Source organism: Nymphaea colorata, chromosome 6 (genome assembly GCF_008831285.2).
Source record: "Nymphaea colorata isolate Beijing-Zhang1983 chromosome 6, ASM883128v2, whole genome shotgun sequence".
Taxonomy (NCBI): Eukaryota; Viridiplantae; Streptophyta; class Magnoliopsida; order Nymphaeales; family Nymphaeaceae; genus Nymphaea; species Nymphaea colorata.
The window spans coordinates 2,334,730-2,358,079 of NC_045143.1; the positions used below are offsets into that span (position 1 = coordinate 2,334,730).

The window sequence follows — 23,350 nt, forward strand, 5'->3', positions numbered from 1 at the left end:
AATATATCTATACTTTTTTCTTTTATATATATATATATATATATAATTTTGTGTCAAAACTTGAGTAGTGACCGAAGCGCCCTTTATATATATGTATATATGTCCTTAAATTTTTAGTATGATTTTGTTGTCATATAAGCAAATAGGACATTTTTTAATCCCTTGTGGCTTGCCAACTAATTGGCTTGTTTGACGCGGCTGGAGTAACCGGCTTTGAGTTGAATAAACGCTCGGTTCGCTAACGACGTTTTATTAGCCTTACCTGCTACCCTCCCTCCAACACACAGAGCACTGGCACTTGCCACGAGTAACTGAAGCGTGCGAACATGATGCACACGAGCGGTTAACGTTTGGAAATACATGGAGATCGTGGCAGCGCGCGGAGAGCAGTCCCGAGGAAGAGATGCAAGAAGCGAAGACGCAGCGGACAACGAGGAGGAAGAGAGGGAGAAGAAGAAGCAGCGGCAGCGGAAAGTCGGACTGCGCCTGATTATTCACGATCTTTGTCTTGTCAAGTTCCCGTACATTTCCCCTGTGCGCTCCACTTAAGAGGACTGAGATCGGGATCAACATTAGATCTGGTTCTGCAAGATTCGGAATTAGGACCGTATAAAAACGAGAACGAAGGAGAGAGAGAGTTTGCGCGGAATTGGCATCCATGGCGTGCATCAAAGGGACATTAAGATCGGCGTCCGTGGCGTTCTCGCCGGATTCGCCGTACCTGGCGGCTGGGACTATGGCCGGCGCGGTGGATCTTTCCTTCAGCTCTTCGGCGAATCTGGAGGTTTTCAAATTGGATTTCCAGTCCGATGAGTGGGAGCTGCCCGTGGTGGGAGAGTGCGCTAGTAGCGAGCGCTTCAGCAGGTTATCGTGGGGGAAGCCTGGACCGGGCAGCAAGGAATACGCGTTGGGACTGATTGCCGGAGGGTTGGTCGACGGTGGCATCAACATCTGGAACCCTCTCAGATTAATGAGGTTTTTCTTTCGTTCTTGTTTTATGTCATTCTTTTAATTATTTCGCGATTGTGAGTTTGAATTCGGTCCGTCTTCGCATTTAGTTTTGAGAATTGGATGTCGGAATGTCTGTTTCTTCAAATTTCTTCTTCCATGTCCATGTCCCGTTTATGAACTGCGCTTAAATCTTGTCCATGGATAAACACAAAGTTCGTTTTTAGTTAGATTATTTAGTATTTACTGCACGATTAGTATCTAGTTTTGAAGGATGGATCCATTTTGCAGCTCCAAGGTTGCTGAAGGTTCTCTGGTTGCAAGTCTTCAGAAGCATACGGGGCCGGTAGGTAGTATACTTTTAATAATTGGATGAAACTCTCCTTAAATGGATGATATTTATGAAGATGTTATGTTTTTCGTTGTGCCACAGGTTCATGGATTGGAATTCAACATTAATTCACCAAATCTACTTGCTTCTGGTGCTGATGATGGAGAACTTTGCATTTGGGATCTTTCCAACCCTGCAGAGCCATCACACTTCCCACCCCTGAAGGCAAGACATGTTGGCAGCCTGACATAACTTAGTTCTATATCTTTTATTCTGATTGTAGTTTCACGGTTTAGTTTAGTTCCTGGTCTGAGTTGCTGACTCATATAATAAATAATAATGCAGCTTAAGATATGAATTAACTTTACATCCAGTTTACATTGGTGCAATTCTTAATATAATTTAACATTTAAGTAAACTCATGTTATTGTTTTTGTTCCTTATAATATCGATTCAAGTGTAAGCAGTGATCCTAGTGCTGTCATGATTTACAATATTTCTTTCTCTCTTTGTCTGGACTCATATATTTAGTGTTAACGTATCCTGCCACCAGAAAATTTTCAACAGGGAGGGAGGTGGAGGGGCGAGGGCCATTCTTGATATGGGAAACACTGAAGAGGTTCAACAGATGAAAAATTAAAAATACCTAGCAGAACACTATGACATATCAAAAAAAATATGAAACTTTTATTAGTTGACAAGTCATTGGCTGCAGCTGATAGAACAATGAACTAATCGGTACGATTGATGGCGCATCAATTAATGTAAAAAGAACCAATTGGAAGGCAATGGCCATGGTTGTAATCTTTCATACTATTGGCAAATGAATCTATTATACCATTTGATCCCTGCGTTGGAAGAAACTGTAAGGTGTAAGAAAATGGATGTTCAGATAAATGCCTTTCAGTGTACAATCCAGTCAACAAATAATTATTTAGAAAGAGAAGGCAAAGAAAGAGAAGCTTCTTAGATCCATGCTTGGTGACTGCCTAATTGCTGCGTTTTGTGTAGAGAATTCATAAAGCAAAAAGCATTTCTATGCACTAATGTATAAAATAGTACCTAACAACTATTTAGAAAGAGAAGGATGAATTAGTTTTTGGTGTGCAAACAGTTTATGTCCATATCCCTTGTCCCTTGTCTAAGTAAAACTTCTTTATCACTTGAGTTGTTGGTAGAACCTTTTTCTAAATATTCGCCTTGGTGCTTTGAAGGCCAATATCCCAATATGTCATATGGTTTCCTGATTTCTTGTCAAAGATTCTTATGAAAGATTTTATTCATGTTGTGGAATAAAACTGAAAAGTATGTGTTGTTTGAGCTATTTTTTTTTTTTTTTTTTTTTTTTAATGTTCTGTACAGCACATATAATCTTGCTGTTATTATTTGAAGGATATATGGCATGGTTAGTTATATTCTGCCTCATATTTATATCATGCTCTTTCTTGTATTGCTTTTTTTTTTTACATATTTAAATGGGTTTTAAACTTTATTTAACTGATTTTACTGTATCATTCTTCACTTCTCTGTAGTCTACATCTAAAATTAAGATTTCTTCTACTAAATTTACGTTTATTGATAGAGGTTAGTTAACTTTATATACTGTATAGTTTAACATGCATCGAATTTTTGATTCATTATTGAAACTCCACTGATGTATGTCCAAATAATTTATAAAATGTAGCTTAATTGTGAAATTTACATACACAGACATATAAGGACATATCTACCTACTTAGTATTTTTTTGTATTTTCTGCTACCACATCCTCTTTTACCTGCATCCTCATTTTTTGACATAGGTCAACATTTGATGGCATTGGGGACCAATCTTGTGATGTCATGCTGATAGTTAGCAATAAGGCATGAATATGAAAACATTCATTAAAGAATGGAAGTGATTAAAAGGCTTTTCATCTAAAAGATGGATGAAACAATGAAAGGGTGTATTTTTGAAGATTTAAAAGTTAATGCATGAAAGAATGAGTTAGTCCTCATTTTGTAAAGCGAATTACTGCAGACAGGCTGTGTGATATTTCTTTCTTCTTAAGTCCAACCTATTGCAACTATGCTTCTGGCAATGGATGGTCTTTGAAATTTGTAAGTTTTTATTGTCTTTTAAATGTAAAGGAACTTCAGTTGTGGTTCTTGATACCAGATTGATGCATGCCATTTCTTTATCCTCTAATGCTCTAGTTTTTAATTAAGTGAGAGTTACTGTGGTTGTTTGTTCAGCAGTTGCGATCTTCTCCTTAAGGCTTCTATGTATCTGTAGTGTATTAATTGTTTAATTAATTGATATTTATAATTACCTTAGGGTGTTGGATCTGGTGCCCAAGGTGAAGTGTCATTTCTGGCATGGAACCACAAAGTGCAACATATATTAGCATCTACTTCATATAATGGGACTACAGGTATGGTCTCACTATTAACTATTGATAGACAAAAACATCACTAATCATGTCTGTTATGTCTAATCAACCTTATAAAAACTTCATCTTTTTCTGGGTACAGTCATTTGGGATTTGAAGAGGCAGAAACCAGTGATAAGGTAACCTTGCTTGTCTAAGTAATGTGATCACAAATGGCAATTTGGATTTCTATTAGTTAATTCTCACCAAATTATGATTTGTTCACGTGTTGTGAATATGTGAAACAGCTTTTCAGATTCAATTCGAAGGCGATGCTCGGTTTTGCAGTGGAACCCTGATGTTGCAACCCAGCTTATTGTTGCTTCTGATGATGATAGATTTCCTTCATTAAGGGTGCACTACTTTTGTTTTTTTGTTAGTTTTAGTTTCTGTTGATATGTTGTGTTAGAAACTTTTGGTTCTTCCATGCAGGTTTGGGACATGAGGAACACAATATCACCAATGAAAGAGTTTGTTGGCCACTCGAAAGGTTTTCTTCATAATTGTCTTTCCTTTTTCTCTTAGAAATCCTGTGATTCCTGTATGCTGCAGTCGTGTGCTATATCCTCCTTTAACGACATTGATTTAGCGTACACTTTAGGTTCTTATTCATAGTTGTAATATCAGTCCCATCAACTTATGAATTGCTAGAATTTGATGTCACCAATTTTACCTGCCTGAGTATCTGCTTGACATACATTATACATAAGACATTTGTGATGTTTTGACTTGTTGATCTGGATAACAACAACTGCAAACTGGGACCATTGTTTTACAGCTATCCACCATTTGGTGAATCTTATATAAAATCCATAACTTAAATATTCATCCTTCTGTGCCGTCTAGCTTTTCTCGAAGTTTCAGAATTAGATCAGACAGGGACTTCATGGGCTAACAATGTACATGTGAAAGATAATTCAAAATGAACTCTTAATACTACACCCTTTCAAGTTTCAATTGCCAAGGTCTATTAAGGTGCTTGGAGCTTGACAACCTGCAGAGCATCTTGTAAGAAAAAAAAAGAACAAATAGGACTCCTATTTAGTCTTCTAATATAGGTATCTCTGGTTTACCCTCTAAACTGCATGAACAGATGGATGGCTACTGGGATGCTTTGTTAATTAAAGAGATCTGTAGTGAAGTGGGTATCATGGCGATTGTAAGTCAGATTAATTTAACTGTTCACCTTTTCCATAAGAGATGAGGAAATTTGAAGATAAAACGTTTTTCACCTGTTTGTGTATTTGCCTGATTGATCCCTAGAGTATCCATTATTTTACATGCCCTTTTAATTGTCCATGATTTAGAAACCTTTGAGCATCTATCCCCTCAGAATTACATTTTAGGTTATTGTATGCATTATGTGGATTGATTGGCCAGAGCCTCCAATTTCTCATGCATGCACAGAAGTCGCTGGGCCAATGTTTGACACCAAAATGGAATATTAGTGTGTCGTGGTTGACCTGCCAAAGATGCTATACGAGACAGCACCTTCTCTTTTTGCCAGTGAATTTGACAACAGTAGTGAATGTGAAATCATGATTGAGGTTAATGACAATGGTAAAGCTCCTGCCTTGGTTATGCAGTTCAATTGAAAACTTGATGTACAACTTAATATAATAATTAACAAACTACCACAGGGCGTTGTACAAAGATTTGGTCGTTGGTTCTTCCACTTACACCCTCTCACATGTTTGCTATTTTTCCGAAAATGATTTTGTAGTGTTAATGCCATTTGGGCCATTTGGTGCAAATTGTATTGGAAGCAGAGCTTATGCTTGGAGATTTTCAGGCACATCATCATTCTATTAATTTATCACCCTAAGGTCTAAGCTTCTGCAGGTGTGATTGCAATGTCGTGGTGTCCTAATGATAGCTCCTTCCTACTTACATGTGCAAAAGATAATAGAACTCTGTGCTGGGACACAGTCACTGGAGAGGTAAGGTTTCATTCTCCACCCTAATTCTTCATGTTAAGATGGAGAATATGCACAGTTTCATGGTGTCCTCATGACAGCTTCATTCGTTCTCTTTCTCCCTTTCTAATATGCACAGATAATTTCTGAATTGCCTGCCAGTACTAATTGGAATTTTGATATCCATTGGTACCCAAAGATACCGGGTGTCTTATCTGCATCTTCATTTGATGGGAAGATTGGTATATACAATATTGAGGTAACATTCCTTCATGTGTTGCATGTGGTTCTTGTATCTGCGGTTTCGCATTGTTTTAAAATGCTAAGGCTTTTAACTTTGATTACTTTGAGTCCTTGTCAGGATGTTATGATATGCAACTTTGAGTTGACCACTACATCAGGTTGTATCAATCATAGATTACTTGATAGTGGAAAAGTGGGACTCTTTTACCCATTCTGGTATATAGTTCATGAGTTGATGTGTCTTAGTGGTGATTTTTCCCTGCTTTAGTTTGGATTTTCAGTAGTTTTTTTCCTCTTAATAGCACACTTGTTCACTGTAATTTGGTCATGTGGTTTCCCAGCAAATAGATTTATGTAGATCTTAAAGAAATATTGTCACAGGACACAAATTAACAAGATAGAATAGATTGTTGGTCCTTTCTTTTTCTCACTTTTTTATGTGATAATATGAATATCAAAGGGGCTGCCATTCCCACAAACTAAGTCTCAAAAAACTTGCCATTGGGTGCAGTTGCACATCTTTCCATCTTACCTGGTCAATGAATTTCTCGAGTTACATTGGGAATTGTTGCTTTCTCTTTTATCTTTTTTGAGCATGCAGCTCTCTCTCTCTCTCTCTCACACACACACACGCGCGCACACACAACACACAAGTGGTTTCTATGCCCATGAATGTAATCCTTTTCCCTCGTACTGTATTTCAAAGTTTAGCATTTTAACTACGTTAACTATGTGTGGTGCTGGGCATGGTTTCAGGCCTTTTGGCTATTGTGGCTCATAACACTTCAAAGATGAATATGGTTTATGAATTTTAAAATATGAAACATGAATTCTAGATTGAAGAGGAATTAAAGCATTTTAACTACGTTAACTATGTGTGGTGCTGGGCATGGTTTCAGGCCTTTTGGCTATTGTAGCTCATAACACTTCAAAGATGAATATGGTTTATGAATTTTAAAATATGAAACATGAATTCTAGATTGAAGAGGAATTAAACTGATTAGCTGTAGAGATCATCCGGAGCATGCAGATCCTGTCAAAAAGATCTTCAAGTGAAAGCAAAAGACACGAGAGGAACACCATCTAAGAGCATGAAGTATTAGAACATAGTTCTTTTTGCCCTTCTGCAGTACTTGCTGCAATTTCGTCTTTGGAAGCACTTCTTATAGGGAAGCAGTTGAGGTTGGTCACAAAACCAAATAGGTGCATATGCTGTTGCTTTCATATGATACTTGATTTTTACAAAAGTGTAGTAGCCTGTGGTTAAAAGGTCAGTGTTCAGACATACTGTTGAATACAGTAGCCTACTATTTTATCAGTGCTTGGACATACTGAGCTTGATTCTTATTAGTTATTATTACATAAATATGGTAGGTCATTGTTCCACTGTCAGTGGTTAACTTAACAGATTTTTTTTTTCAAATTATATATTATATAATCTACATGTAGTTCCTGTATAGAAAGAACAGTCAACTGTTTATATGTTATTTTAGCACATTCTTTATTAATGTTTAGAGCTTGTCATGCTAGTTCCACAAGTCTTAGATACTATTCCTGATATTGACCTTGACTCCCCTGGCACAGGCTTGCAGCCGTCTGTCATCTGCAGAAACTGATTTTGGAAGTGCATCAATGGGAGGGTCACCTGGTAACTGATCTTTCAATAAGAACTCATGAAGCGTATTTCTTCATATGGGCGTGCATGTGTTTGCGACTATGTGCATATAAGTGCTTGTGCTCTCCAAGACACTATAGGTCATGCATGTTTTTACAGATTGCAGACTGTTGGATCCTTCTACTCTACGGGTTATTGGTTAGCTGAAATTCAGATAATCTATCTTGCTTGTGGGCAAACAGGATGTCATGATAATCTTAGTGCATGATTTATTCTTTTCTATTCCTGATCTCCCATCCACTCTCAGAAATGGACACAAGTGTGAGGGACGATGTAGACACACTTGATAGGATATGAGAACTCTTCAAAACTAGGGTATGTGGACAAACATGCACATCGATGCTGAGGTGCATATTCTTGAATGAGCTATCGTTCATACCCAGATTCGTGTCATGGCATGCTCACTGTTGTCTTGCTTCAACATTAGCAAGCATGCTGTATTAATTTATGTTTTCGAGTTCAATTTTACTTTTTAGTTTTATGGATCTACCATACTAAAACCAACAGTTAATCTCAAGCCTGCTTTTCTACTATCTAACTTTAGATCATTAAGGCAACAGGAACTTAAATAGCAATTTATCTAATTATTTTTTTGCTTCCTCAAGGCATAGCAGACAGCCGGTTAGGTCTTAACTTGTAACTGCTGGCATATTTAATTGCTCAAGGTTAGGCCTGCTGTGAATCAATTTAGTGCGGCTGAATTTAGTGTGGCTGGGCAGTCATGTGATTGCTTTCGGGCTTTCTTTCTTTCATTCTGGTGTATGCACACACACACACACACACATATATTCTTTGTTCTTTTTAATTTTGGTTTTCTTATAGGCAGTTTGACATAGAAATGAACATGCTTCTAGCTGTTAGGCAGCTCCCAATGGCTGGAATTCTTGCTGTTGGGTGCTGCCTAAAAGGCTAGAACAGTGGTTTGTGGTCTAGTTAAAGGGTAGTCTGCCCCTGTTTTAGGTGTCTCATTTTCAAGCACTATTAATGAAAAAAGTTGTGTTGTTTTTCTATGTTCTTTTGCAAGGTTCTTTATGCATTTCATATGTAAGCTTGTAGCTCTTGTTTCCCTCCCTTGCATGCAAGTTCTGTTGGCAAGTGTATGCTTTGGCAAGTGTATGCTTGTCTTGAAGATCTAATTCCTACCATTCACTTACACTATCGTCTTGGTTTTTGTTCTTATTTTGTCAGTTCATCTTCGAGCTCCAAAGTGGTTGAAATGTCCGGTTGGGGTTGATTTTGGTTTTGGTGGAAAGCTTGCTTCTTTTCGTCCTTGTGCAGGGGCAGCTGGAACTTCAGAGGTAAGGTTGCTTTCTCATTATAGATTTCTGTCAGGGTTGATATTGTTTTGACTAGATAGTGCAACAATGTGTGTCTTCAAGAATGCCCATAAAGAGTCAGAAGAACTCTTGATACCATATGAGCAATTTCCACAACTACTGGAAAATAAATCTAGAAAAGCAAGATCTATAATGAAAAAGGTAAAAAGAGGCTTTAGTTAATGCCTAGAAGAATCAATAAGTGCTTGTCTATGAGGTGGCAATGGCCTTATATATACAAAATGCTGGATGATATGCAGAATTGGGAGTGTCTAGTGGCTAGTTGGACTAGCTGTTGGGCATTCTCAACATTTCTAGCCTCATTAAATTAAAGCAAAAAGAATTACAAAAGAAAGAAGAAGGTTAAAAAATATAAAAATGGTATACAAAGACAGGTAGATATAAATTTCATTTAAAGATGGACACAGACTGTCATGGGTTAGTCTGCCCTAAAGTTATTACCGACCTATACTCTTTCACATAGTGGATGCTTTATCTTTCAAGAAATAGAAAGGATTGCTGCTTGGACTCAACAAACCATCCAACAACTGTCAAATGGGAAGCAAGTATGAGATACTGTCAGAACATGCCACTCATCTGAGTGCCCATACTGCTAACCAATTTTTTAGGTGGAAGGCTTCCTTGGGAGGAAGTCCTCAACTGAAGCTAGTTGCCAAGTCTTATAAGCTAGACAGTCATCATCTTACTTGATGTCGTACGTTCGTTTTGCTGGCGATGTCAAGCCATGATACACAAATGCAGTTGCAAATTATGCCCCTATCGATAGAATTAGCCATAACCCATGTGCACCCTTTTGTGCAATCTAACCTTACACACAGGAAAGCCTGCTGATAGTCGGTAACCGATCTGTACCACAATCCATTTTTAAACATTTTCTTCCTGATTCAATGTCCAATTGCTCCCACTTGCTTCCAAGCAATGGCTAAGTTTTGCCATCGATTATCCCATACCAACACTTGGCTAGGCCAAACATAGTTGGTCCGCAACACATTCTCTCCAGAATTAAAATAGTTTTGGTTTTTGAAATGTTGAGAAATTAGAACAAATACTTTACTTATCTTAAGCATGTTAGGTTTTCTCTTGTATTTGTTTCTTTGACCTTACCTCTGGTTGTTGATACATGATTGTGACCTTTTATTGTAGGTTCACGTGCATAATTTAGTGACGGAGTCCAATTTAGTTAATCGATCAACTGAATTTGAAGCAGCAATGAGAAATGGTGATAAAGCTGCTCTAAGAGCTCTTTGCGAGACAAAATCTCAAGAGGCTCAGTATGTTCAAATGGCAATCTGTTACTTTTAAGTCTCTAATTTGTTATTTTCTCTACTTCTTAAGCATGACGATAGAGAGAGTGCATGAGCTATATATATATATATATGTGTGTGTGTGTGTGTGTGTGTGTAGATCTGTACTTATTTCTACGTTGTCACTGGCTAGGTCTGAAGATGACAGAGAAACATGGGGCTTCCTGAAAGTGATGTTTGACATTGAAGGCATAGCTCGGACAGAGCTACGTAAGCATCTTGGTTTTGCAGGTGATGCGAATGCAATTGCTGACTCTGATCTTAGCAAGAAAATGGAAGAGTTTCTTTCTCTTGGTGAACATATGGCTGGTAAGGCAGATGCAGGTGTTTCCCTTTTGGGGAAAGGAATACAAGATACTTTACTTGATAATGGGGAGGATTTTTTTAACAATCTTGAAAGTCCAAAGGCAGAAGCTTTTTCAGCTTCAGAAGGTGTGATTGCTGGTGATACATCTGTACCAAATGGTGAAAAGATACAGAATGAAGCAGGATTAGACGAGAGCCCTGAATCATCGTTGGATGAAGCTATTCAGCATTCTTTAATTATTGGAGATTATAAGGAAGCTGTTTCTCATTGCATGTCTGCTAACAGAATGGCAGATGCTCTAGTGATTTCGCATTGGGGTGGTTTATGGGAAAGCACTCGGGACCAATATCTCAAGAGAAGCCATTCATCATATATAAAGGTCTGATTATCCTTGTTTCTTTAGTTATTTTGTGGGATGCCAAATCTAAGAATTTTTACTTTCTGATACCTCTCGGCTCTCAGTGTTGTGTTGCACATTGCGGCAGTTCTATGGGTTTAAATTCTACCATGACCAGGAATTCTAAATTTGATATCCTTTTAGAAATGCAAAAAAAAAATGTTAATGCTTATTAATGTCACACTTTTGATTTCTTGTTGTACTGTTGTAGATATCCATCTTCTTATATATAAAACATAGAAGCAGAAACTAAAATATGGACCTAATCTATCAGCATAAAACTGTCTTTGTGCTTCAGGTTCTTGCTGCATTGGTTGGAAATGATCTCTTGAGCCTTGTGAATGTTAGACCATTGAGCTCCTGGAAAGAGACACTTGCCCTTCTTTGTACCGTAAGTACATCAGAATAATAATAGCTAAACACTTGTTCTGTTTCATTTTTGGTTAGAGAATAACATCCTTGGTTTAGTTGTAAAAGTCTTACTGTCGATTTGTTATTCATTTCTCCAGTAGCCAGGATTAAATGTAAGGTGCTTGGCATCGAGGCTTTTAATATTTGGAAAAATTTATAGATGATATATTCCCTTTGAAAGGTTTTTCAATAGGTATGTATGTACCATGAAAAAGCTTCATGGATACTGCTAAGATGATGTTCCACTTGAGCAACATGGTTGTGCTTCTTTTGTTGTTATTGTGAAAGGAGGGACATAACTTAAATCTGTCCAATCGGAGTTCCGTTTGACTGGTTATGGAATCAGACTTAAGACCTTCAAGTTGAGGGAGGTGAAGAGTTTGACAGCGGAACTTGTCTTCTGGCACAATCGATTACTCTTCTGTTTATCCAAGCATACCAATAAAACCCAAAAAGAATTTATACTTTACATTGTTTACAGTCACTGCAGCTGCTATCATATGTGCAGTTCTAGAAGCTTAACATGTTGAACCATTCTGTGTACTTTCTGGTTTGACTTATTTATCAACCTGCCTCTGAATTCATTCATCATAAAAACCTCTACAGGTGCATATAACAAAGAAGGTTGCTATATGCTGGTGCATGGCTATGCAAGCTTATGATCTTTCCAAGTGAAGTAAAGTCAGTTTTAAACTCATCATCATTTTCTACTTGTTGCTTCCAGTGCCCAATTTCAAATAATAAGCAAGTTACAAAATAAAATGTATTAATGACAACCTTTAAAGAAAACAAAAAAGTGAATAAAAATAAGATATTATGAGTCATGACTTCAGTCTGAACGATTTCAAGTTCAGTATGATTCCACTGCTAGTGATTTAACTGCTTCAGGCATTGTTTGCCGTATTTAAGCTATGGGAATGCATCTCTCTCTCTCTCTCTATATATATATATATATATATATATATATATATATATATATATATATATATATATATATATATATATATATATATATATATATATATATATGGCCTCTGCGCAAAGAAAAGGAGAGTCAGATATACATACATGCATACATACATACATTCATACATACATGTACATGTCTGCACATTTATGTGCCCTTTATTTACTTTGACATTTTTTTGTATCTATACTGGGTCACTGGCTATTATGCATCTAAGATGTCTATTTTGTTGATTCAGCTTGTTGCCAAACAAAATAAAATGTTCCTGTAATCTTATCTAATTGACATTCTGCAGTATGCAAGGGGAGAAGAGTGGAGTCTTTTGTGTGATACCCTTGCATCGAGACTAATGGTGGGGGGACACACATTGGCAGCTACTTTATGCTATATATGTGCTGGAAATATCGATAAGACTGTAGAGATTTGGTCAAGAAATTTAAAAGATAATTATAATGGGAAGAGCTATGTTGATCATCTTCAGGTGACATTTTGTTGCTGAAATTTTTATGTTGCTATTCTAGTCCAACTCTTTGCTGAGGCTTCTTTGTGCCTAAAATAGGATATGATGGAAAAGACAGTTGTCCTTGCTTTGGCAACTGAGCAAAAGAACTTCAGCACATCCTTAACAAAACTTGTGGAGAATTATGCTGAACTTCTTGCTAGTCAAGGGCTTCTGACAACCGCAATGGAGTACCTGAAATTATTGAGAACAGAAGGTTCCTCCAACGAGTTAGCTATCCTCCAAGATAGGATTGCTTTTGCTATGGAAGGTAGCAAGACGTCCAAAACATGTGTTATGCTATTAATTTCACCAAATGCAGGCATAGAAGTACTATGAATATTGAGCTGTTTCTGCGAAAGAGTAAATTATAGTTGTATGTTATTCTCTTGCATTAAATCATCTGACTTCTATTTTCCTGACCACGTATATGTTTGCTTTTATCCTTTGAGTACATAATTTATGCTTGTAGCTTGCACATGTGCATATCTTTGAGTACTACACAATTCACATACATGTCCATGTGTATTCTGCTGTTTGAAAACCTGAAGACTTAACACATTCAATTGGTTTCCCTTATTCGTTTACTGGGTTGACATAACAAATGGCCTTGGAACCAGAGATAGGACTTGGCTGAGTCGCTATTACGTGTTGAGTCATAGTATGATTTGACGTGGTCAAATTGGATTTAATGATTTTTTGGCAAATTGATTGATATTCTGAATCTTTCCTTTTCCTGATGTTATTTTCATTATTCATTCTGATAACTGGTCAAAAGGTTTTTATAGGTGTAATGTCATTTTAATTGTTTGATTTGTTATTCAATGGGTAGATGTGTTAAAGTCTCACTGTAGCTCGAAGTTGTCTGAGTAATTACATGATTTTACCAATATTCATGTAAACTATTTGTATGCAATTTTTTGCCTGGTAGGTAACAAAACCTGCATTGGTCACTGTTTTAATCTTTTGTGTCGTGTGTGTGTTGCTTGTCTGTTTGTTTGCATGGAAATGCACAGACATGCATCCAGCAGGCCTTTTAAGTTGTGCTTTTACTTTTTAATGGGAAGTTTATAATAAATTTAAAAACTTGGATATGCTGATAGCTTGGAAGTGTAAGCTTAATTATTTTACCAACAAGTTAAAGAGTTATTTATTATTATCAAATGCTTCTATTTTTTATTCAGGTTGGCGTTTGTTCTGATTTTTCTCTGGAAAGGTTTATGGTTGTGCTTCTTTGTGATCTGCATCTCAACTTAGGAGGCTATTCTTCATTTCCTTTTTCATGGTTACATAGGAAAAAATTGAGAGAACATATGTGAAGAGAAGGCTAGTTTTCTGGTAACAAGACTAGATGTTCTACTGGAAATTTAGATGTAAAATATAGATTGAAGGAAGCTTCTGCCACAGGGATTTTCTCTTATTTGGTGACCCACAGAGGTTCATTGGCCTTGGCCTCAGTTTTGACACCATTTTCCACTTCTAAATATCCATAAAGTTTACAAATCAATAGTTGCATCTATAGGTTTGCTGAATTGTTCAACTTTAATGTAACTGCATGGTATGTCCCTAGTCTGTGTATTTGTTGGTTCCTGGCTAGTGTCTTTCTGACATTAATGTTTGTGTTCATGCCGAAGTTTGTCCTGAGACAACATCTTATGCACCTCATTGAGCATTTCTGCACCTTATAGAAAACAGAGTGCATAGTGTGATTGCCTACAGCGAGGATCTGCTATTTTTTCTTTGTGGTGGCAATCTTCAAGTCTCATACATAACCCAGTTCATCATTTCTTTTATGCTTGTCCATGGTATAGAGAAAGAAGCCCCGAAGACTTCACATTTTGACAGCACAACATCTCAGCAAATGCCAGTATATGGAAATGTGCAAGCAGGATCCAATAGGATTGACGGCAGCCAACAATACTATCAGGTGATTTTTCTTACTGCTTAAATATTTTGATTTTGTAATCTGCAGCATGCTTTCAGGATCTCAAGGAAATATTTAGCCCTGTTCCTTTCTTGAGCTACAGTTGGGGTATTAAGACATTTCTGCTATGGTTTTCTTTCTTCATGTGTAGGACAATGCACAACCACAATCACCATTTGGGTTACCTAGTAATGCTTATGGGGAAGGCTATCAACAACCCTTTGCCCCTTCATATGGAACAAATTACCATCCTGTGCATTCAAAACAACAATTCCAAGATTACACAAACCAGTCCTTTCAGTCAACAGGCGCTCCTCAAATGTTCGTTCCGCAGCAGTTTCCTCAAGCTCAGCAGGTGGTCTGCAGTTCTTTTCTTAATTTTCTCGATCCTCATGACCATATATCATCATAGACTTTTTTGGTGCAATGGATGTGTTTTGATGCATCCTGTTTAATGCACATCAGAAGGTTCTTTTTGTTCTGTACTGTGTGCATGCAGCTTTAGAGGGATTGCTTCATGGATATATGCCACATGACATGAGTTAAATAATTTTGTGAGCCGCTTGGGTTTATCTATGATATAGATGCTTTATCTGATTGTTATTATCCTTTTCTTGCCAATTGAAAACAGCTACTTCGCTGTTGATTTGCAATCTCTCTCTCTTGCTCTCTCATTCTTTGTGCATCTATTCAGTGTCTCAGCTTTTGTGTTGGTTGCCTTTGTCAGATGCATTATGCTCCAAGTGTGGCAGCATCACCTGAAGTAAAGCCATTTAACCCTGCCCCTCCACCTGCACTGAAACATATAGAGCAATATCAACAGCCTACACTGGCTTCCCATCTTTACCCTGTGGGTACTTCCTGCATATTGCAGTTAATCTTTTAACAATTTTACTGTAAAGCTGCAGAATAGTTATTGATACCTATTTCCTTCAGGGTAATTCAACTGCTTCCTTCCAAGTTGGGATGCCAGGTTCAGTTCCTCATGGTGCAGGTGCATCTCAACCAACTCCTTTCATGCCCAACAAGATGCCCAGCCAAATTATGGCACCAGCTCCTGCAGCTAAAGGTTTTATGCCAGTGACAAGCACTGGATTTGTTCAAAAATCTTCTCAACCATCAAGTCCAACTCATGTCGCAGAGGCTCAGCCAACTGCTGCATCTTCAGCTTCAACACAAAGTGCACCACCGACTGTTGAGACCGTTGATACCTCAAATGTATCAGGTAATATATATTTCTTTTTTATTTTTATTCTCCAATCAAATCACTTTGCTAGCGTATAACTATGCCAAAGTTATTGGGCCATTCGCTTAAAGGTACTATGGTTAAGTGCGTTCGTTATGACATGTTCGAGTTTATAAAATTTGTTTTGTTTTCTCTTGCACACCTAAAACTTGAGTTTGTTTTTGTGCTTACTGTTAGACAAGAACTTTTACTGCATACAATCTCCATTTCAAAATGCAAGCTTTGTGATATATTGTTTGTTTGCTTATTGCAGCTCAAATGAGACCTGTTGTTGAAACACTGAGGAGATTGTATGAAGAGACATCAAGAATTCTGGGTGCTCCAAATGCTGTTACGAACAGAAGGCGTGAGATTGATGATAATTCCAGGAGACTTGGATCACTGTTTGCCAAACTCAACTCTGAAGATATTTCACCTAATGCTGCCACGAAGCTTGTTCAGCTATGCCAAGCTTTAGACAAGGGAGATTTTTCTGGTGCTTTACACATTCAGGTACTTAGTATTCAACTATGTACAGCTTGTGTGTTTGTTTGATTATAACAAGCTCTTCTGATTCTTCATTTTCAAGAGCGGCAGATGGGAAAAAAGTTATCTTCATGGGTTTGAAATTGGTTTTAGAGAAACTCCATTTCTGTACTACTATTGAATCTTCTGATGCTGGTGAATTTTGATTTTTCCAAAATAACCTTCTCGTTTAACAATAAAATGGCCTTTTGTTATAGGGAAAACCACAATATTTTTTTCGTTTCTGTACATTCATGTGTTTAAACAAATGAAGTTATAGGGAATCTTTGCACTTTTCGGTACATTCATGTGTCCAAACAAATGAAGAGTTATTTCAATTCTGTTCTTCTGGTTTACCTTATGGCCCTCATACTGGGGGAAGGTTCCTATGGAGCAATTTAACTTTTCCATCATTTGATTCCTTAAATAAAGATTTGCTTAGATCTTGAACGGTGATCTTGAACCGTTCTACATAGTCATAGTGACAACAGCAGGCAGACGGCCGTTGCTTTAAAGTTCCTTAATGTAAAGGTATATTTCTATTCAACATGGTTCCTTTTTCGATTACAGGTTCTCCTGACGACAAGTGATTGGGATGAATGCAATTTCTGGCTCTCGCCACTCAAGAGGATGATAAAGTTGAGGCAAAATGCAAGATGAGATTGAGCAACCTCAGCACTGATTGGCTTTCCTTTCCTGATCGCAGTGCAAGAAGCAGCAGCGTTTCTACCAGTGATGGTCTCTGCGTCCTTCAGTCGATAACGTTTTGAAGTGCCAGTGCGGCCTCTTTGTATTCCTCAGGATTTCGTTTCATTTTTCTTGATCAAATGGGTTCTATGAGATGGCGCCGTTACTGCTTAGCTGGTGGCCGTGCAAGCTGGGGCTTGGTTTGTTAGTTTTTATACAAACGATTGTCTCATAAATTTTAGTCCTTTGTCTCTTTGCTAATTCAATTATTCTACCAATTATTTTTCCATATCAAGATGTAAATTGCTGAACATCATGTCACAATTCTCAATGGTGGATCCTGGCAAACCGTCTTCTGAGTCGCCGTCTTGGAAAGTCGACACTCTCGGTGAATGATTTTGCAAACAGTTATTCACGGCATATCTGTTTAGGTACCAAGTTGAGATTAATCTCCGTTGGAATTTCTTTTGATGAAAAATTGAAATGAAAATCAGATCAAATAGAAAAAGATCAAGCAAAAATAAGTTCTTCATTTTTATGTGCATTTTTATAAGCCAATGCAGGTGATATCGATGAGACAGCATAAGATCCCCCAGCATTCCTTTCTCTTGAAAACCTTTGTACGGACAATATGGACGAGCTCATTGGGGTTTGATGTCTACAATGCACCTAAGTGTCCTCGTAAGCAACTTGATTCAGATGAGCCAAGGCTGTCAATAGGCTAAGGCGGGACCAAGTCACATGCCTAATGAAAGATAATGTGAGATGTAAACAGATGTAGAAGGTGGTACTGGAGGTTTCTAATGAGTCATCAAACTTGTTCGGCAAGAAAATTCAGATCCACTTGTATGTTCCAAAAACTAGACATAGGGAATGAACACCATTTATAAATGACTGAAAAAAAACGGGTTTGCCCTAAAATCCTACTATTTGGAGTTAGTTCATGTGAGACTGTATGACATATTTAGGAGTGACAATCACACACTTGGCAATGTTTACTTGTGGCAATTTTAAAAAAAATAAAAAGGCTCATGCCTACCAAGAAAGAAGGCATGTTTTTATCAGACAGCCATTTGAACCCCCTTTTTTGTTTCTTTGAATAGTTCCCAAATAAATTAATCACCTGTAAGCATCACCACTGAACACAGTGCTCCTTGAAACACAGTATTCCGTGAATGTGTTTCAAAAAATGGACAAGTTCATGGACTCTGTGTGTCCCAGGGAACACAGCATTCCCGTTACCAAATGCCCTCTAATGTGTACGGGTTTTCCTTTCTACCAGAACATAAATCACTTCCATCAATTTACCATAGTGACCACTAATTCCAAATCACGAGTCAGAATGCCCAAAATTTCCTCAAAACAATTTTTCCTCCTAATATCTACGCCCATATTCCCCCTTAGCTTATGCTAATACTGTTAATGCATATTTAAAGCTTTTTCATTATCCTTTCATAAATTTATGTTGAAATTAGGTTCATCCTCAACAAAGCTAATTGCTAAACATTAGGCATTGTTTTCAGCTGTTCCTATTGTTAATGGAGACATTCGCCTTCCCTTGAGGGAAGTTCCAGAATGTCTGAATTATTTTCAGACATGGACTAAAATCAGACGAAAATTCAATTGCAGCGTCTCAATTAGTTACTTACTCAAAGTAGCTTGCAATTTCTACTAGCAGCAGGGGATCTCGAGTTTAATGTGATAGGAAGCCTCGTGAATCAAACCAGTTAAATGACCGACGACCTCCACCATGGACAGCACCATGAGAAAGCTTAATAGTTGCGAGAACAGAAGTATGATTTAGATTCAAGGTCTTCACCTTATGAGAATCTGCACTGGTAGTAGAAGTTAATGAGCTGAACACAAGTTGACTTGATAAGATTACAGCGACGAACCCAAACTGGTGATGATTCTAGCTGGGCTCCTATAAGCTTATTAACCAAGTGAGCTATTAACCAGCTGCCCGTCGAATGCATGCCTTTTCCAGACATTTTTTAATCTACTCTCTTTTAAATGTTATAGGGCTAATTGACCCTTGTAAAATCAACCATATAAATCATACTTTTACAGTTAAAATTTGGTCCGTGTTGCCACTGCGTCATTTTGAGGAGCTTCGGCTTAGAAAAACATTTGGATATAGCGTGAACTGGGTCCGTGGTGAACCCGTTACACGCTCTCCTTTGGAGCTCGCGAATTCCAGAATTGATTTTCTGTCCTCCGTCGCGCCATGAGTTTCTGCTGGTTAAACCCTTCTGCTACAATTGTCTCTTGGGTTTAAGAGCCTGGAAGTTCATGGTATGGCAGCCCACTCTCTCTGTGCAACTCAAATCCCTTCTTCCCAGCTGCTTTCTCCCCACAGAGTCTCTCTCCTTTCCCAAATCAGAATTTCCAAACCGAACTCCCTCAATATCCCTATTTTCATCTCCCGCTTTCCTCCTTGTCTTCTTCTCCGTAAGCCCATTTCCACCAATGTCAAAGCCTTCGCGTCAAATCCCAGAAACCCAAGTGGATCTTCCTTTCTGAAGGAATGTACGAGAAGTATTGGATTTTTTGCAGTGGGGTTGCTTATTTCTATGGGCAGTTTCAATAATCCTGCACTGGCTGATGTGAAGGGCAGTGGTACTCCTCCATCGCTGGAGGAAAAGTTGGGTGCCCAAGGTGAAAAGGCTGTTGACGCTGATGCTTCTCCATCTTTGGAGGGAAAAGTGGAAACACAAGATGAAAAAGTTGATGAAGACTTGTATATGAGGTTGTTGGAGAGGAACCCAAGAGACGTGGAGGCACTTAAGGTGGTTTTGTATGGAAGGATGAGAGCTGGGAAGACGAAGGAGGCAATCAAGTATGTGGAGAGGCTGATAGAGGTCCAGCCCGATGAAGTCGAGTGGAAGCTGATACAGGCGCTATCTTACGAGTTGTTAGGTCAGCTGAGCAAGGCGAAGAGGTTATTTAAGAAGATATTGGAGGAAAGGCCTCTTAATCTCAGAGCATTACATGTATGACATCTCTCATCCCTCTTTTATTATTATAATTTCTTTTTTCCATACGTGAAGGCTGAAGCGCTTCATGGATTGTTTAAGTATAGCAGTATTGGTTTATAGTTAAACACTTAAAAGTTATTCGTGAATCGCCCGAGGTTTCTTTGTTACATTTGGTATTTTTGTGTTTGAGTTATTGTGGTGATTGTTATCTTTATAGGGTGTTATGTTGATATTGTTGTTATGGCTGCTTTATTATTGTTCTTGCCTGATTTTTTGCTACTTCTTTGATTGGCAATCTGGGCTTCTTGTTTGTCGTTATTACTTTTGATATTTCATTGTTGTATTTTAGGACACGGCATTTATTCAATTAATTCGATCTGTTGGTAGAAATGTTCCTTGAAGGCTTGGGAAATTACCAACTTTCAGAACATCGAGTTTTCATGTCCTTTGGTTCTTGTAAGCGAGAGCATTTTACTTAGCCCTGTCACTGTGACGGCAAACTCCTAAAGAATTCTAATGCGCAGGGACCAAAACTCTGACCGGTGAAAGAGTGCGTGTATACGCTAGAATTGGGTTGTTATTACCTCTGGCTGGCATATCTAGCGTGCTGCATGTTGGCTCAAGATTGACAGTTTGATGTTCGGCAAATACTGCTTTAATGTTTATCGGTATCTAAGGATTCCTATACAATACCACGTGGAGCACTTGAGGTTAATTTGTAGGGTACAGTCAGCTACTCTAGGTGAAGTGGTCAAAATGCTCATTTGTCCAGCCAGAGAGACTTCCGTATGCCGTTGTGGCCTGTTCTTTGTCTTTTCATGGTCAAAGCGGGTAATTTGAACCAGATTTTTCATGGTCAAGCTAGTACTTTAAATTTTTAACCAGGAAAGAACATTTGAGACTCTTTTGGAAGCATATTAACAAATCTTGTGCATCTAACAAGAGATGAGAAGGTGCACAAGTTCTTTACTGGTACTCAGTTCCTTCAGGTGGAGTAGTGAAAACATGGATATGTTAAAAAGAAATTCTGAGAGAAATGCCATTGGCAATTTATGTTGTGTTCCACAAGCCAATTTCCTGTTTGCATGTTATCATTGCAGTTCTGACAGTAGTGCCAATTGAAGGAGAAGGACATGGTTCTAAGCTATTGATACCGATCCTTCTAGAGTTGGTACAGCAAGCAAGGAATCAATGGCCTCTACTAGTGAGATCAAGTAGTATCTTTTCCTATGAAACAGGTCTGGGATTATTCTGCTTTTGCCCACAACAATCAGCTGTCAATGGAGGCGTTTATGGCTGCAACATTCTGGTATTAGAGTTGAACAAGGAATTTTTAGAGTTGATGTGCTGATATTACCCCCTTATGCTATCTTTGGAATCCAGAGGTTACGGATCTTTTACCCTTAAGATCAAGCATAATGTCTGTGATGCTACACAAAAAAAAAAAAAAAAATTGATTACTCTATAAGCATGCATGTTAGAAGTTCCTTTTGCTGGGATAGATAACCCAGACATGCAGATTGCAGGAAAATTGCAAATTTTTTGGATAAATATTCATCTATTATGGGGAAAAATAAATTCATTTGCATCATTAACTAGAGAGTGGCCTATAAACAAACGGTGTCAAGTGTGGGTAGATAATTTGAGTCCTGCTCAGAGATCTTCTGACTTTGGAGATGATTTTCCTTTCATCAGTATTTCATAAACTTAAGGTTGTTTTGACCTTCATCGACACAATATTTACAGAATTTAACATTATTGTTAGTGTGTTTGCCTCCATCTTAAATTCTGAAAAAGAGTTAACTTTATCCTTTTTAGGGGCTTGCACTGGTGATGCACAAGCGCAATGAAGGTCCAGCTGCTTTTGAAATGCTTAATGATGCCCTGGATCTTGCTCAGCAAGAAGCCAGGGTAACTGAGGAGCGCAACATTAAAATATTGATTGCACAAATGCATGTGGTAAAGGTAATGTATCTAGCCTACCACGATGTAACTGATTTGGTTGAGTTAGCTTGGTTGTTGAACCTTGGCCGAGAGGGCCATAATCATTGTCTTGTTGCTGCATCATGTTTGTAGGGTGAACTTGAAGAAGGACTAAGAGAATTTGAAGATTTGGTTAAAGAGGATCCTCGAGATTTCCGGCCATATCTATGTCAGGTGCTCTTCACTTCAACTATTTCATAATTGCTGTGTAGGATTGTGGGTTTACTAAGCCACATTTTTTGCATGCTGGCTTGTATCTTGAGCTATTTGTTTCTTCTATTCTGTACAAATGGTGGTGAAGCAAACAGATCTTTATGCTTATCGCTGCTACATGCCTTTTCTGATACAGGGGATAATCTACAGCTTGTTAGATATGAAAGAGCAGGCAGAAGAACAATTCAACAATTACCAAAGTCTTGTTCCTCATGAATTTCCTCAAAGAGGTTTCCTTGATGAAGTGATGGTATCAGCGAAAACGGAATCAAGAGAGCACCTTGAGAAGGAATTTGCTGCACAATACACATCAAAAAAGTAAAGCTGGAAGTTTGGAGGTTTATAATTTCATTCAAATGAGTGCGTTTTTAGCCCAGCTGCCCAGGTTTTTATACAGTGTTACCCATTTATAAAAAATGCTGTTGTGTCCTCCTGTAATATCCTCTTCAGCTCGGTGTTTTGACAAGAAATAAGAACTTTCGGACGTGATGTGTATGCTCGTCTGCTGATCTTGAGAATCTACTGTAACGTATGCAACATGCTGGGAATGTTATGCGGAAGCTCGTGCACTTGCTTGTGTGTGAATCAGAATGTATTGCTTTTAGAATTTCTTCCCTGCTTAAAGAAGATTTGTCATGGATATTTACCAGCCCTGTGCATTTACGTCTAAATGGCGATTACCAATCTCTGTTTAGACCTCCTGATAAAATCCCGTTTTCAGGTGGCCAGTAGAGGGCAAGTCTGCTATCATTATTGTCTTCAGTTGCAGATTGTCCTGAAAAAAGGCCAGCAGTGCTAGAATTTCTTCCATCATGGAGCTAAATCGTAGCAACTAACGCCAAGCATCGAATTTTGTACTGGGTAAGTCTTGAAAATGGAGCACAAGAGCTTCTTTCCAGCTCGTTGTTCCTACAGACCCTTGAGGCGTGTTTGAGATCCAAGAATCTTAATCCATGGATGCTTGATGTGGTAAAGCTCCACTCTGGCAAGAAATCCACGTCAAAATTCTCTGGCCTCTCAACCGATGGATCTCAGATCTGTTCAAAGGTTCCTACTTACTATCCGCATTTT

At 38.1% G+C, this 23,350-nt stretch overlaps 2 protein-coding genes across 2 annotated transcripts; both read left to right on the top strand.

The window, feature by feature from the left end:
* The first annotated feature begins 291 nt into the window (after positions 1-291).
* On the top strand, positions 292-17,394 carry LOC116255727 (protein transport protein SEC31 homolog B-like). Its single transcript, XM_031631664.2, has 22 exons — positions 292-975; positions 1,240-1,294; positions 1,382-1,504; positions 3,595-3,691; positions 3,792-3,828; positions 3,937-4,042; positions 4,121-4,178; positions 5,531-5,628; positions 5,744-5,863; positions 7,432-7,495; positions 8,711-8,820; positions 10,003-10,130; positions 10,297-10,849; positions 11,166-11,258; positions 12,541-12,726; positions 12,805-13,015; positions 14,556-14,671; positions 14,820-15,023; positions 15,396-15,518; positions 15,605-15,893; positions 16,168-16,406; positions 16,989-17,394. Exons 1-22 carry the CDS (start codon positions 659-661, stop codon positions 17,076-17,078), a joined length of 3,417 nt encoding a protein of 1,138 aa, XP_031487524.1. The 5' UTR covers positions 292-658; the 3' UTR covers positions 17,079-17,394.
* Positions 17,395-19,229: 1,835 nt separating this feature from the next.
* LOC116255544 (protein SLOW GREEN 1, chloroplastic) lies at positions 19,230-22,928 on the top strand. Its single transcript, XM_031631406.2, has 4 exons — positions 19,230-20,098; positions 21,902-22,048; positions 22,160-22,240; positions 22,416-22,928. Exons 1-4 carry the CDS (start codon positions 19,403-19,405, stop codon positions 22,599-22,601), a joined length of 1,110 nt encoding a protein of 369 aa, XP_031487266.1. The 5' UTR covers positions 19,230-19,402; the 3' UTR covers positions 22,602-22,928.
* The last annotated feature ends 422 nt before the right edge of the window (positions 22,929-23,350 follow it).